Source organism: Onychostoma macrolepis, chromosome 02 (genome assembly GCF_012432095.1).
Source record: "Onychostoma macrolepis isolate SWU-2019 chromosome 02, ASM1243209v1, whole genome shotgun sequence".
Classification (NCBI taxonomy): Eukaryota; Metazoa; Chordata; class Actinopteri; order Cypriniformes; family Cyprinidae; genus Onychostoma; species Onychostoma macrolepis.
In genome coordinates this window covers 14,765,052-14,780,050 of record NC_081156.1, presented here as the reverse complement: position 1 = coordinate 14,780,050, position 14,999 = coordinate 14,765,052, and the positions used below count along the sequence as shown (strand labels likewise).

Sequence of the window (14,999 nt, the reverse complement as noted above, 5' to 3'; positions counted from 1 at the left end):
TCCAAGTTGAAATGGTTTATTAATTTTTGCACCTTTTTTGTATCAAAAGAAAAAAAGAATCATTAAGAAATCAGGTCTAACAGTTTTAAATACAGAAATGAATGAGATGTAACATTAATTGGTGTTAAAAGTGGCATTATCATCATTGGCTTTTTCAGCATAAAGCAGATACAGATAAGCATCTATGTAAAAACAGGCCTGCAGCACAAATTCATTCATAAACGGAATGCATGCTTGTCAGCTTTACATGTTAGACACTTACATAAGTTGTATAAAAATGCTATAAAAAGGCAAAAGAAACAATCCCACTGAGGCATTACAGCTCCATTTCAGATGCGCTTTAAGTATTCTGTGGTCTAAGACTTTCTAGCTATACATATATAGATCTCATCTTCAGTAAGAAAGGCATTAAATTAATGTCAAATCATTCATGATGAACTAAGCACTGCACCATGAACGTGTCACAGTTCACACTATAACAATTAACCATACCAGCTTCAAATACCACTCTGGGTACTGGCTTTGATAGCAAAAGAAAAAAAGAAAAAAGGAGCAAAAGAAAGAAAAAAAAACTATTTACATAGTAATTATGCAATATGCAAAGGCTTCATGTCGCTTTGGGCAACTTCATATAAGCATCTATCAGTTTCTCTCCTCAGCACCTAAACGGATGAACATCAGTAAAACAATCACATTACAATGTTAGTCAGTTTGAGGAAAGGAGAGATCCCGACACCCTTCAGTTCTTAGTTAATGCCTCTATAAACGGGCTCCACTCATTGTTCTCTGGGTCATACGCCTCCATGGTGTTGAGAAACTCATTGCCATCGAAGCCCCCGACTGCACAGAGCACACCGTTCAGCACAGCGAGCCCCGCGTTGCTCCGTGCTGATGTCATGCTTCCCAGCATCCTCCACTCGTTCTTGGCTGGGTCATAGACTTCCACACAGCGCAGCGCGTGAGAGCCGTCAAATCCTCCGACCACAAACAGCTTCCCTGGAAGCAGTTGAAATTTACATAATTGAGGCCAAGCCCTAAATTTGACAAGCTTCAGTCATTTTCCTACCAGTGAGAATTTATAACCCTGCTGGAATAAACAGTTAAAAAATTTGCTGAAAATTTACTCACCCTCAGGCCACCCAAGATGTAGAGGAGTCTCTTCATTAGAACAGATTTGGAAAAATTTGGACTTGCTCACAACAATGGATCCTCTGCAGTGAATGGGTGCCGTCAGAACAGCTGATGAAAAACATCACAATAATCCACATGACTCCAGTGAAGCAAAAGCTGCATGTTTGTAATAAATCCATCGTTAAAGACATTTTTAACTTTTCTTTTTATCCGGCTAAATTACGAGTCCCTTATTCATAATATTGCTTTCTCCAGTGAAATAGTTGTCTTGCCTCAATCAGGAGAGAAATGTGCACAGATCAATCACTGTCCAAAGTTTCTAAAATATGGTGGAGAATTTTGAGGTGAAAGAATAAGCATGATTATGGATTATGGACTGTTTAAAGTTAAAGTGCCATATTGGTGGATTTGTTTCTTACAAACACACAGCTTTTCACAAGACGTTAACTGATGGATTGGAGTCATGTAGATTACTGTGATGTTTTCATCAGCAGTTTGGGCTCTCATTCTTGACAGCACCCATTCACTACAGAGGATCCACTGGCAAGCAAGTCATGTTATGTTGAAGTTCATCAAATCTGTTCCAATGAAGAAACAAGTTCATCTTCATCTTGGATGGCCTGAGGTCGAGTTGTTGTTGGTGGTTTTTTGGGGAACTATTCCTTTAAACAAGTCTCCAGTTACCTTCATACACAACCACACCAGCTCCACGACGGGCCACATTCATGGGGGCCACCAGGGTCCATGTGTTGTTTGCTGGGTTGTAGCGTTCTACTGAGTTTAAGCAGTTCCAGGACTCAGCACCACCTATCACGTACACAAATCCATTTAACTCGCACACTGCCGCCTGGTGCCTCCCTAAACACAGACGAGAGACAATGTACATGGTGAATCATGCATTTAGGGTTTTACAAATATCAGTTATTACAGAACATAAAACTGAATTGACATACTGATGTTGAGGGGTGCGCAGCTTGTCCACATTTTTGTCACTGGGTCAAATGAGTCACAATTCTTCAAACCCTTTTGGCCACAAGGATCAGATCCGCCCACCACAAAAAGCTTGTTTTGCAACGAACACACACCTTAGAAGAAAAAAGAAGAAACATTATTCACCACTTTACTGTCCCTACGAAGACTGGCGATATATTCTTTTTTATTTTCAGCCTTCAGGACCAAACAGAAAAAGCCCAATCAAACAGATTGCAAATATTCAATACATTGCCTAGCAGGAAGTGATGCCTACCTGAATTGCAACGGTTGGTGCGGAGCTCAGGAACTTGAATCCACTCATCAGTCTTGGGGTTATACATCTCTCCACAGCTCAGCTCATCTGAGTGACCATTGGAGCCACCCATCACATACAGCTCACCCTGAGAGAAAAACATTCATTTAGCTTTAATGGCAGATGCACCAAAGCTGCTCCAGGATCGGAAACCGTGCCTTTACCATTAGCACAGCCATCTGGAAGCGAGCTCGTGGAGTGCGCATGGGAGCGATGAAAGTCCAGCAGTCCTTCTTTGGGTCATAACACTCCACAGTCCTCAAGCACTCTTCTCTGTTATAGCCACCTGGACAGATATCATTATGTACATCAGATCTGCACACCTAGCTCCCGTTTCTATGAGTGACAATTCTCTTTCCCATCTTATGTCATGCTACATATGTGGTGCTTTCATTTTATATTTGTTTTTCTCCAGCTCCACTACTATAAACACTCTGAATGTTTGTTTTGCAAAATTTGCATGAATGGCATTACAAGGCACACATGGCATCTGTGTGCTCTGGTAATAGGTAAAAAAAAAAAAAAAAAGTACATATATAAAATTAATTAAAATATGTTGAAGGGAGTTGAGTAATATACTTTAACTGGAAGCTAAATGTAAGAGATTGTATTTTTAACCTTATAACTCTACTAAGCCCTTTAGTTTCCTTTAAGGAGTACTTTATCACTCTCTGGGCAAGCATACCTGCAGCAATGAGCTTGCAGTCCAGCTCAGCGGTTCCCAGGCCTGAGCGAGCGTAATGCATGGGCTTCAACAGCTTCTCCTGCAGATCTTTTGGTTGAGCCTCAAAGCTCGGGCTCTTCAGCACACATGGCGTAGCAGATGGGGAAGTATGAGGACTGGTGCGGCCGTGCAGTGAGATGACACACAGCACACCTCTCAGAACAGCCAGACACAGGTATGCGTTGTCTAGAAAAGAGCAGACAGTGAGGCTTAGCCCTTTTCACATCCAGTTAATTTAATAAACACACTTTTGATGATGCTTTTTTCTGTTTAAATATATTTTAAACACTAATTTATCCCTATGATGGCAAAGCTGAATTTTCAGCAGTCATTACTCCAGTAATCAGTGTCACATGATCCTTCAGAAATCATAATAGGATTTCTAATATACTAATTTGTATCAAAAATCATTATTACTGATTGTAATAAATAAAATTTTAAAATGCAAAAAAAGTTTCAGAAAGAGAGAAAAGCTGGTCAGATGAAGCACTATAGACTTACTGGTGGTCTTCTCTGAGGCAATATACTTCCATTCGTGCTTGTTGAACTGGCTGTTGGAGGGAGAGAGGCTGCCAGAGGCACCTGAGCTCATCTCGTCTCTTTCTCGAGGAGGCTTCTTCTGCAAAACCAAACCAGGCAGCTCTAAACCTGCCCAAACTTCATCCCCTAACTCTACTGCATGCATACAGGCTTGGGGCCAAAGACTAAACCCATTCCATCCAGAGCCAATACCACCATTTAAGGGGTCTTCCACAGTGCACAGACAGCTAAGAACTCCCTTTTAGTGCAATCCACTTGAAACTTATTAAAATGGGAGCCATGCTATTCTACAGCAAAGAATGCAGTGCACTGTAAGGGGAGGACTGAAAACCAGTCATGTACCTGCACAAACTGGATGTGGTCATCCTCAGAGCTGAAGACCTCTGCCTGCCCCTCAAGCAGGCTCCCATCATGCAATTTGTGATCTGCTGAGTAGTACAGCGTTTGCACCTGCAACAACAAAACACCAACAAGACCCATGTGGGTGTTTCCATAACAAGAACAAAGCAATGTTCTGCCTTGTTGCTTGAAGCAGTGGAGTCAGCTGCTATGAGGGAGGTCCTTGACAACTGTGCTGCCTGGACCTTGAGGGAGCCATGACCTTTCACATGTCTACGGTCACTGTGATTGTGGAAATTGCTGGAAGGGAGAGATCATTCCTATTATAAGTAACTTTGCTTCGGGTCAAAGAGCTATCTAAACAAATGATCGCAGCACAGTGGGATTGGAAAAAAGCTGCAAGGCTCTCAGGAACAGTGTGCACAGATGGGAGCATATGGCTTTTGGTAGGTTGACTTAGTACCACTGATGGTTGGAATCTTGCATTCTTCTTCAGGGCTGGACAAATCTGCTGTTGATGTGCATTACTAAACCTACAGGAGACATGGGGAGATCAACGGGGAGGAGCAGCCATTAGAATAAAATTAATAAAAGTCCAAAAAGCCCTGCTGGGGAGAAAATGTTGAGTTACAAAGACAATTCAGGCCAATACAGTCCAGAGATAGAAAGAAAAGGGGGGAAAAAACAGAGACTTAACCTTTGGCTCACCTGGAAAACCAGTTTTTCAGTATTTTGAGGAGCACGTACTGCAAAATTTACAAGGTTAAGGGCAAAAACCCTGGGGGCAGGGGATGGGTGGGAACTCAGTCAACCACTGAACAGAAGTTTAGGAGACATGAGCAAAGCAAAACAAATGAGTACAGAAGAAGCCATAATACTGACCTCTTCCATTAGCTTCTCCAGGGGCTCTCCGTTCTTCCACAGGCTGCGCTGCACCCAGCTTATCACTTTTGAGTACAGTTTGCCATTACCTGGCAAGTTCAGGTTGTCCTCTAACATAACCTCCAGCTATACAGACACAATTATATATGATATTAAAGCAAACTAAATGCAAATAACATGAGTATATATATTTTATGTATGTTTTATAAAATATATATTTATATACTTTCAGCCGAGGAAGTTTAAGGAAGTCGTCCTGTTCTGAGATCTCCTGAAGATGGTCCTGTATAAATGCATCAATCTTGCCCAGAAGCCGCCCATCAGCCATTCTACTAGCAAAGTTGCGGTATGAAATGGCACTCTGGGAGTCCATTTTTGATAGCAGGTAGTCTCCACAGATCTGCAAACAGGATTCAGAAGCTTAGGGGACTGTACAGTAGTGTATAGATGAGAAAACTACCATGTAAATGCCTGTACATACATACCTGTTTGACCCTCTCCAATTTGAGCTTCTTTGCTGCAGAATACACATCACTAACCAGATCCTTATCTGCCTTCAGTCTGTCAACAGGAGATTATGGGAATATATGAAACCTGTATGTCCTTGAAATGATCAATGTGTAAAGTTAAGTACATGTAAATAAAAAGTTAAGAGTAAAGTTAAATATATGTACTGGGCTGTGTAGGCATAGTTGAGCAAGATATCCACAGCATCAGGGTTGAGGTCATCGAATTTTACCAGCGAAACCCCACCCTGTGGCTCAGAGTCAGTATTAAAGATCTCAAATAGGTAAGGACTGCAGCAGGCCAGCACAGCCTTATGGGCCATCAGCTCATGTCCACAGACCTGCAGAAGAACCATTATAAAGTATGTTGTAAAAACAGATCTATGCAACAGAGAGCCTTTATCTACAGTTCAAAATTATAAGAAATGAATACTTTATTCAGCAAGGATGCATTTACTTGATCAAAAGTGTCAGTAAAAACACTTATAATGTTACAAAACATTTCTATTTATTTCTATTTATCAAAAATTCTGGAAAGCGTATCATGGTTTCCAGGAAAATATGAAACCGCACAATTGTTTTGATGATAATAGGAAATGTTTCTTGAAACTGGAGTAATGGCTGCTGGAAATTCAGCTTTGCCATCATAGAAATAAATTTTAAAATACACCAATATACGGGCTCTAGACTCATTCTTCTAACTGTCATAATTTGGTTGCTATTTAATTTTTTTGCTACAACATGGGATTAATCATTGCATGCTGATGAACTTTTATCATAGTTTATAGTTATATGGTAACGATAGGGGTGTGCGATATTGAAAAAAACTGATATTGATATTTTATATATTTTTCAATAACGATATTTTGCAGAGTGCGTTATTGTTCTGATATCTGACTACCGTGGACAGCTGCAGTTTTTGATATTATTCATATTCTGTGTGGTCAGTTCACATCAGTGATAGAAATTAATCTTTTCATATAAGTTTAAATTGATTTTTACCTTTTATGGGCAATTTTACCTTTAAAAAAGCCATTTTTTTCTAAAAGTATGCATATTTTGAGTCAAATTGTTACATTTAATCAGTCAGTTAGAATAAGACATTTAGGCTGTTACCAAACAAATGAAACCAGTATCACCAAAATTAATCTTTGCAGAAGTTGCATATGAAGTGGCATTTAGATGCATTTACACACGGTTTAGGACATTGAGTGCTTTAAACTGCAGTTATAAATGCATAATGTTTTGATATTTTAAACATAAAACATTAAATACTGATATTTGAAATTATTTTAAAATGAACAGATACTTTGAATGTGAAATTAAAACCGCCAGTAGGTGGCAGCAAGTCACTGTTAACAAGTGAGTCATTGCGACTGAACCGAATCATTTAAACGGTTGATTCATTCAGGAACTAAACACTGTTATGCTGCTCAGAGACAGTGCTGTAGCTGTTTGGAATTATTTTTTGTTGGCAAATGGAGCAAAAACAGGCAGTATGGCATCTAAAAACGCAAGTCTCTTAATATTAACTTATTTTTTATTGAACTGTTGTATAAAATCAATATCACATATATATATATATATATATACACATACACACACACACACACACTTTCTGCCCTCATATCTTGAATTTTGTGATCATTCTTAATAGGACTGAATCATGCAGTGAAAGAACACTCTAAATGCGCACGCGCTCTAGTCTAGACTTCACGTAATGAACGCATGCTCTCTGTAGGACTGTTTTGTTTGGTTTTTGCTAAATACTCGATAATGTTAAATTGTACATCGTTAAAACAAGAATTACGATATTAATCGCAGACGATATATATCGCACACCCCTAGGTAACGAGTGTTCTAACGAGTGTATTATTTCAAATTCGCGATCTTGGTGTCACGTTTTACAAGAAAAGATAATTGTCTGTTTTGCTTATATCTATACACTTTTCTCTTTTTAAGACTAAAACAAAAGATGGATTCATTGTTATTCTTAATTATAAAGTGCAACAACAATAAAACATTAGGCTATAATGACAAACTAGCTTACATAACGTTTATTAACAAAAAACGAATAAGAGGAGGCACGGCATACACCACATGATGTTTTATATACCGACTAATAAATTACAGAATGTTTAGCAAACACTGAGTAATCAAATAAAAATTAAAAAATTAAAAGAAAGCCTGCATAGCGTAACGTGAGGTAAACGATAAAAAGCTTTTTAAAACGAAAACAAAAAGTAAAACTAAACTGGCTGTCGGTGACAGGACTTGGGTGTTTTTCCCCCCACAAAAATACCAACATGTTCACCCTCTCTAGTTTAAGAAGCGGTCTTTTATTTTACATTAGTGTGAAAACCAAATTCTCCGTCAGCCATCGTTTCCTCAATATTTGCGTCATTTTTGCTGCGTGCACCTTTGCGCTCATGCTGATGCGGCGAGTATAAACCAGGCTCTACACCTGAAGCGCTCGCACTGAAAGCACCTCTGTGACTCTCTTCATGTAATCAGTGATATCTGACTCCTGCTATACTGTATGTGAGTTATGTATACATTATGTTCTGTATGGAGCAGCGGAGGCCATGCACTTGCACAAATGCGACCACGTCAAATTTTAACTTGCACATTCTCAAAAAATTGTCGCAAATGTGACCATTTTGGTCGCAGTCTAGAGCCCTGACATAAAAAACATACCAACACATAATACAATAAAAAATGTTTTTACCTTATTTTTGACCAAATAAATGCAAACAAAGTGAGCATAGGAGACAAAAGAAAAAACTTTTGACAGATAATGTACAGGGGGGAGTCTTACCTGCAGTCTGACATCACAAAACTGACCGCTTTTACGCAAAGCATTCATTTTGGCCACAGTAGAATCGAGGAAGCTCTCATCTTCAAATATTAAATATCCGTTGGGAGTCATTTTGTTGGATCTATCAAAGTCAAGGAATCAGACACAGCAAAATGAGAATGACTGCTTTGTATTTACAAATGCAACACATGATGAGAAGACCCACATGGAATCTGTGGTATTTTGAACCACATTTTCTGCAATGACTGTATGGGCATATCTAAAATGGATTTAAATATGGTATAAAATGTGTTAAACTGAGCTGAGAATGCTACACGAGGGCATCATCAAAAGCAGCTAAATATTTAATATGAATATGTAAGGAGTGGGGGATGTGAAGAGCTCTCTGAAATTCTGCAGAAATCCCCACACATTCCTGTAAAAATTCTGTGATCACAGATTCCATGCAGGTCCGGTGAGAAGACACACTTACCAAACAGGTAACAGAAGAACAGTCTTGCTCTAAGGCACTTTCAGCAGAGGGTACCACACGCAGATGTTTCTGGATCAGAGGCAGTGGCGTGACAGATCGTGTCTGATGTCACTCAGCGGGTTAAAGAACACAAGTCCTACCACCTTGACTACGCATGATGACCTGAAGAAGTGAAAGATAAATTCACTCAATTCAAACATGACAATTCAACTACAGCTAATAAGAAGAACTCTTTTTTGAACTTCAATCATATTAGAATGATTTCTGAAGGATCGCGTGACACTGAAGACTCAAGTAATTACTGCTGAAAATTCACAAGAACAAAATTTATTTTATGTTAAAATAAATATTCAAATAGAAAACATTTTTAAATTGTAATTTCACAATACTTCTGTTTTTACCGTATTTTTAATTAAATAAAAGCAGCCTTGGTAAGTAGGGTTGGGTACCGAAACCCGGTACCAATATGGCACCGGTACCTATGTAACCGGTATGTACTAGAACCGAATCAGAACGGAGATTTCGGTGCCATGCCTGAGCGATCGATTTAAATATTTGTCCTTTGTTTCTCCGAAACGAACGTAAGAAGCATCACCGGCACCTCACGTGAAAAATAATTTCCCGACTGAGAAAATGCACGTGAACTAAAGTCGGAAAGCTCTAATAATACAAGTCCAACAAATCTTTGTATTAACGCGAGCGTGCTGTTTTCACATTCCGACTTAAAAGCACAACTCGGGAAATGAGAGCATCCGAGGAGCGCGTGAATGCAGTTGCACACTTGCTCTGACGGCAGCAGGTAGCCCTCCATTAACTAGCAAAGCTAAACATTCTTAAATTAAAATGCCTAAAGCTAGAATTATCTTGTATTCACGTTTTTAAACCTGTTGTCCAACAAAAGAGAACACTATAACCTTTTTAGTCCACAATACCGTTAAATGCTTCCTTTTGTGATCTGATGTAGCTTCTTGTTACAGAATGACGCAGAAAATAAGTTCCATAGGCTACTAATGCATCGATTGGCAATGGATTATAAATATACTTAATTATTATGAAAATACCAGAGATGGCTTGAATAACACAGATAAACTATACACTGTCGTAGTCGAGTGTTTATTGTATTTGTTTTATCATTCAAAACGTTTATATCTTGTTTACTCCGTTACATCCATAGCAATGCATTTGTCCATTTTGGGGATTTCCTGGAGCTTCATGAGTTCGCTACTTCTGTGACTGGATATGTGGATTTTTTGTGTGAGGGCGCCCTCTGGCATCCAGTATGAATGAAAAAGACATGTGTTTAGTGCTAATGGCCAATTCAATTATTAATTGGTAATTTTTATTTATTTTTTATTATTTTTAAGTATCGGTTCAGGCACCGGTACCGTTTTAAAAGTATCGATTTGGCACCGGTATCGAAAAAACCCCAAACGATACCCAACCCTATTGGTAAGCATAAGAGGCTTCTTCAAAACCCTTACAGAACACTGATACGAAAAAATCATTATGTTCAGTTTTGCCATAGTCAGCGTTCACACACCTTTTTACCAATTAATTCTTTTAGCTTTTCCAGTAGTTTTCTATGTTTTCTATAAATATTTTACAACTGTATTTGAGTAGAAAGTTATGTACAGATTATAGAAAATCCCCTGTCTTTTCCAGGTCTGGAAAATCCCAATTAAAACACTGATATTTCTAGATTTTCCTAGGCTGTGGGAAGCCTGAATTTTCGTTTACCAAAACTGTAACCACCAACTTGTACTTTTTGGTCCATATCAATATCCTCTGGTTTATATTATTGCTTTTAACAACTTAGCTTAACTGTACGGATAAACAACTGCAACATTACTTAGAAAACACAAATAAGTGTTCTAAACACTACATTTAATGTCTATAAGTTTTTTTTTAAGCATCCAGAAAAAAAAAAAAAAAAAAAAGTTACTCAGTGTTTTTTATATTTCCGGGTTTAATGTTTGTTGAAGGCGCGAGACAGCACGCGCCAACCGGAGCGCGAGGAGGAACTGCTCTTTCTAGATTAAACCAGTACCGCTGAAACAAACACACGTGACCTATCAAAACCGTCAATTGAAAACAACAGTTTGCAACATAAACATCATATTACAAGTCTATAGTAGGTCCGCGGGTCATGTGACAAAAACAAGAAACTGTTTCATTATTGAGGTATCACATATTTATGTGAATAATGAATTAGAGCCAGCTGTATTGTTAAATGGTTAGTTCAAACGAAACGAACACGGCGTCATTTATTCCCAAAGTTTCCAGAATCCGACCGACTTTCATTCTTCTGTGGAACTGAAAGAAAATTACATTTTAGGCAGAACAACAGCATCAGTCACTATTCACTTTCAATGCATTATTTTGCTTTACAATGAAAGTAAATGGTGACTTGGGCTGTCGTTCTGCCTAAAACCTAATTTTCTTTCAGTTCCACAGAAAAATGGAAGTCAGTAACATTTGCTTTCTCCTTTCATTTTCATCTTTATCTTACCTAACGTTAATGTTAACCTCTTCAACGACAATCGGACATTGCATTGTTTTAAACGGTCTGGGCGGTTAAAGTGCTATTAATCTGTTTCAGAGATGCGGAATTACTCTAACCATTCACCAAAACAAACAGCCGTATGTCATCTGGAAATAAAAATCTTATTTTTCTCCCTCACCCGACATTCAAGCTGTAGGACAAACGTTTATGTAAAACAGCAAACAGACACTAAAAGCATGGCTTCTCCTCAAACAACACTTCACTACTACAACAACATAAACAGCTTCATGAGCTCGACTAACTTTAACCTGCTTTAATTTTCAAACACAACCTAAGTTAAATTGCTTACCAATTTCCTTTGTCTGTTTAGGATGAAAAACATAATTTCTATTTAGTAAAAGGTAGTTATCAATCCAAAGAAGCGCTGTTTACGAAATGTACGAAATGACTCCGAAGTGCGCGCGCTTAACTATGCTGCGTCAGAGATGACAACAGCAAGATGGGCGGGACAAATAATGGAGCCTATCTCTGACTTGCATATAACATGACACTTTACAAGTAAAGAAAAAATGTTTCTATAAAGATTAATTGTAGTGTACCTGGTTCTATGAAAAGAAAGGCGTCGCTTGTGTGAATATGCAGTGCGCGTGATTGGCTGTGTCACCAGCCATTATTCAGTTTAATCACAGTAGCCCAGTTCTCGCCAGGCAGCAACCAGAACACAGTGCAGTTCATTCATGCAGAACAGATGTGTGCTGACACTGTCTATATAAATATTTTAGGTTTACACTTTGGAGCTGGAGCGAATGATTGGGGTTTTATGATAGTGTTGTGTCATTTATAGGCCTATCTCTCGAATCTCAAATGTAATAAATAACTAGGCCTAGATAATACAAATAAATAAATAATAAAAAAAATAGATATGCAAAGATATTGCAAGCATTTTAAAAATCTGATTCATCAATTATTTATACACTGTGGTCCACTGAGACATCTTGCTGTTTGTAAATCATGATGTTACCTGCAACACATTATCCCTAAAAATCTAATTATTTTAGAGTATATCTATCATTAAGTCCCAGAATCTTTCTCTCTCTCTAGTCTTTGTTAAAAATATCAAGGTTTATGTTTTTTTTTTTTTTTTCAGTGCATAAGTCCACTTCAGACAGGAGGCAAACATTATGCAGTATGATAAACACTGAAAATAAATGACAATAAAGAAGACTGTGCATCGCTGCATTAGAAATGAGTATTAGATGTCATATTTCCTGTGATATCATTTTGCAATTTGTTCCATTTCCTCTGGAGATGTGTATTATGTAACCACTTCGTCACTGGCACAACTGAAGTGCCTCCACCTCAGCCTGCTGTCTCCATGGTTTCCAGCCACTTAGAAAAAGAAACATGAATATGTAGACAGACGTGCCTCCTCCTGCCCTCTCTATGGATCCTCTATGCAAACTGTTGTTCAGTTGAGCATGTCTTACATAACGCACTCTGCTGAACATGGTTTGACAACATGAGTCAAATTCAGGCCTCTAAAAAACATCGTTGATGATACAGTCTGTGGATACACCATTAATCTGATGAATGCTTTTAGTTTTTTTGTTTATGTTAAGCTTGTATAAGAGTTTCATAGTGTGACAGAATGGAAGATTAAAAACATTTGTCAAGGACTATGAATGATAATACTACATCATAGGATAAAACAGTGTGCAAGTTTATTCTTATTAATTTAATTTAATTTAATTTAATTTTATTAATTTAATTTAATTTTATTTTATTTTATTTTATTTTAAAATATTGTTATTTTATTTCTAAATGTCTCATCATAGTTTATATTTGTTTAATTATTAATGTTTTTCTGGACATCAGAAACAAACTCTCATTGTATTTTATTTTATTTTATTTTAAAATATTGTAATTTTATTTCTAAATGTCTCATCACAGTTTATATTTGTTTAATTATTAATGTTTTTCTGGGCACCAGAAACAAACTCTCATTTTATTTTATTTTATTATTTTATTTTATTAATTTTATTAATTTATTATTTTGATAAAATATACAGTAATTTTATTTCTAAATGTCTCGTTATAGTTTATATTTGTTTATTTACTAATGGCACCAGAAACAAACTCTCATTTTGTTTTGTTTTGTTTTATTTTATGAGTTTTGTGAATTTTATGAATAAATTTTAAATTTAATTAATTTATTTTATTTTTTACAACACATTGTAATTTTATTTCTAAATGTCTTGTCATAGTTTTTATTTGTTTACTAATGTCACCTTAAACTGTTTACTTAAACTTGACTGTGTGTGACAATTGTCTCTGAAGCTGGTTTGGAAGTGATAATCATAATGAAAAGTGCTATACAAACAAATGTAATTTAATTTAAATAGAAAATCTTCCTTTTCTTCCTAATATTGCCATAATTCTAATTAAGGTAATAATAATAATAATAATAATAATAATAATGTATTGCATAACGTATAATTAATCATTCTTTTTATAAAAACCTGCTTGCTATTTTCCCACACACAGTGTAAATGGGTGTGTATACAGTACATGATGTACAGTATAACAATGGGTGTGTATATTGGGGGAAGTTGTGTGTGTATATTGTGTGTGTGTGTATACACTTTGGATGGGTTAAATGCAGAGTATGGGTCACCATACTTGGCTGTATGTCAAGTCACTTTCTATACTGACTCATATTTGACTGTTCTCTGTTTTTATTGCACTGTTTTTATATTTTAAGAATACACCATTCACCCTATTTAGGTTTATTTTGCAACAACAGTAAGCCAACTGTACAGAATCCCTTATTTTGTAAGCATGGAACCAGTAAGAAGTGCTATGGTTTAAGTTGTGTGGAGATGTTGTTGTTAATTGTGTGATGTTGTGCCTTACGTCTCCATAGCGACTGCCACACACACTTAACACTGCTCGATAGAAAACGATGCCAATTCACTCGTACTACACGGAGAGCTATGAAAGCTCCTCTGCTGCTTCTGACAGGACAGGTGATGCATTATTACTCGTTGGACATCTACAGACAAACACCTGTGGCATGACAACAGAATATAATCATTTTCAGACAGGCCCGGCTCCAGGTACGAGTTGAAGGGTGGGCCAAGTGATATTCCAGGTGGGCAGGGGTTATGTTTTTTTTGGGGGGGGGGGGAGGTATAGGCTACTATTTTTATGCCCCCATTTCTTTTTAAAGTGAAAGGATGAATGCCTTATAAACAGTGACATTTAAGACTTGCATTTAATTCACCCCAAAATGGGCCATTTGCACATTTTCACGTAAGTTCTGCTACTTCATGGAGTAAGGATAATTATGAAATTAATATTAGCCACAACAGAGGTGCAAATTTTGCAATACATAATTCAAATTTTAAAAATTAAATAGACCGCAGCAATTAACATTTTGTCAGAACCTCTAGTAAATTACAAGCTATTTGTTTAGTTGTCTACTGAGAATCATAGGAGAATATGATCTCTATTTGAAAAACAAAAACAAAAGAGATACATTTTTCCAGAATTGTACATATTCCTATGTTTGACTGACTGTTTCTCCCATGGCAGTGACGGGCAAATGTAATCCCTCCCTCCCCCCCCCATACCATTTACAATTTTTATATATAGTGAAAAAAATCCATTATAAAACACTCGTGCTTTTAAGCCAAATACAAGCTGAAACGACTCTCCGCAATCTCTGCAATCTCCGCAATCTCTGATCTCGGGTTTTCTCTGTATTAGAGCTGTTTTAAACTTGCTGTTTGAACGCGTT

At 37.2% G+C, this 14,999-nt stretch overlaps 1 protein-coding gene across 1 annotated transcript; it reads right to left on the bottom strand.

The window, feature by feature from the left end:
* On the bottom strand, positions 1–11,707 carry ivns1abpb (influenza virus NS1A binding protein b). The gene is made up of 15 exons (XM_058757039.1): positions 11,550–11,707; positions 8,698–8,859; positions 8,226–8,346; positions 5,576–5,748; positions 5,387–5,462; positions 5,128–5,301; positions 4,902–5,027; positions 4,023–4,130; positions 3,642–3,759; positions 3,102–3,326; positions 2,581–2,702; positions 2,378–2,504; positions 2,085–2,216; positions 1,816–1,989; positions 1–996 (listed from the first exon to the last, which is right to left on the bottom strand). Exons 3-15 carry the CDS (start codon positions 8,334–8,336, stop codon positions 740–742), a joined length of 1,923 nt encoding a protein of 640 aa, XP_058613022.1. The 5' UTR covers positions 8,337–8,346; positions 8,698–8,859; positions 11,550–11,707; the 3' UTR covers positions 1–739.
* Positions 11,708–14,999: the final 3,292 nt, after the last annotated feature.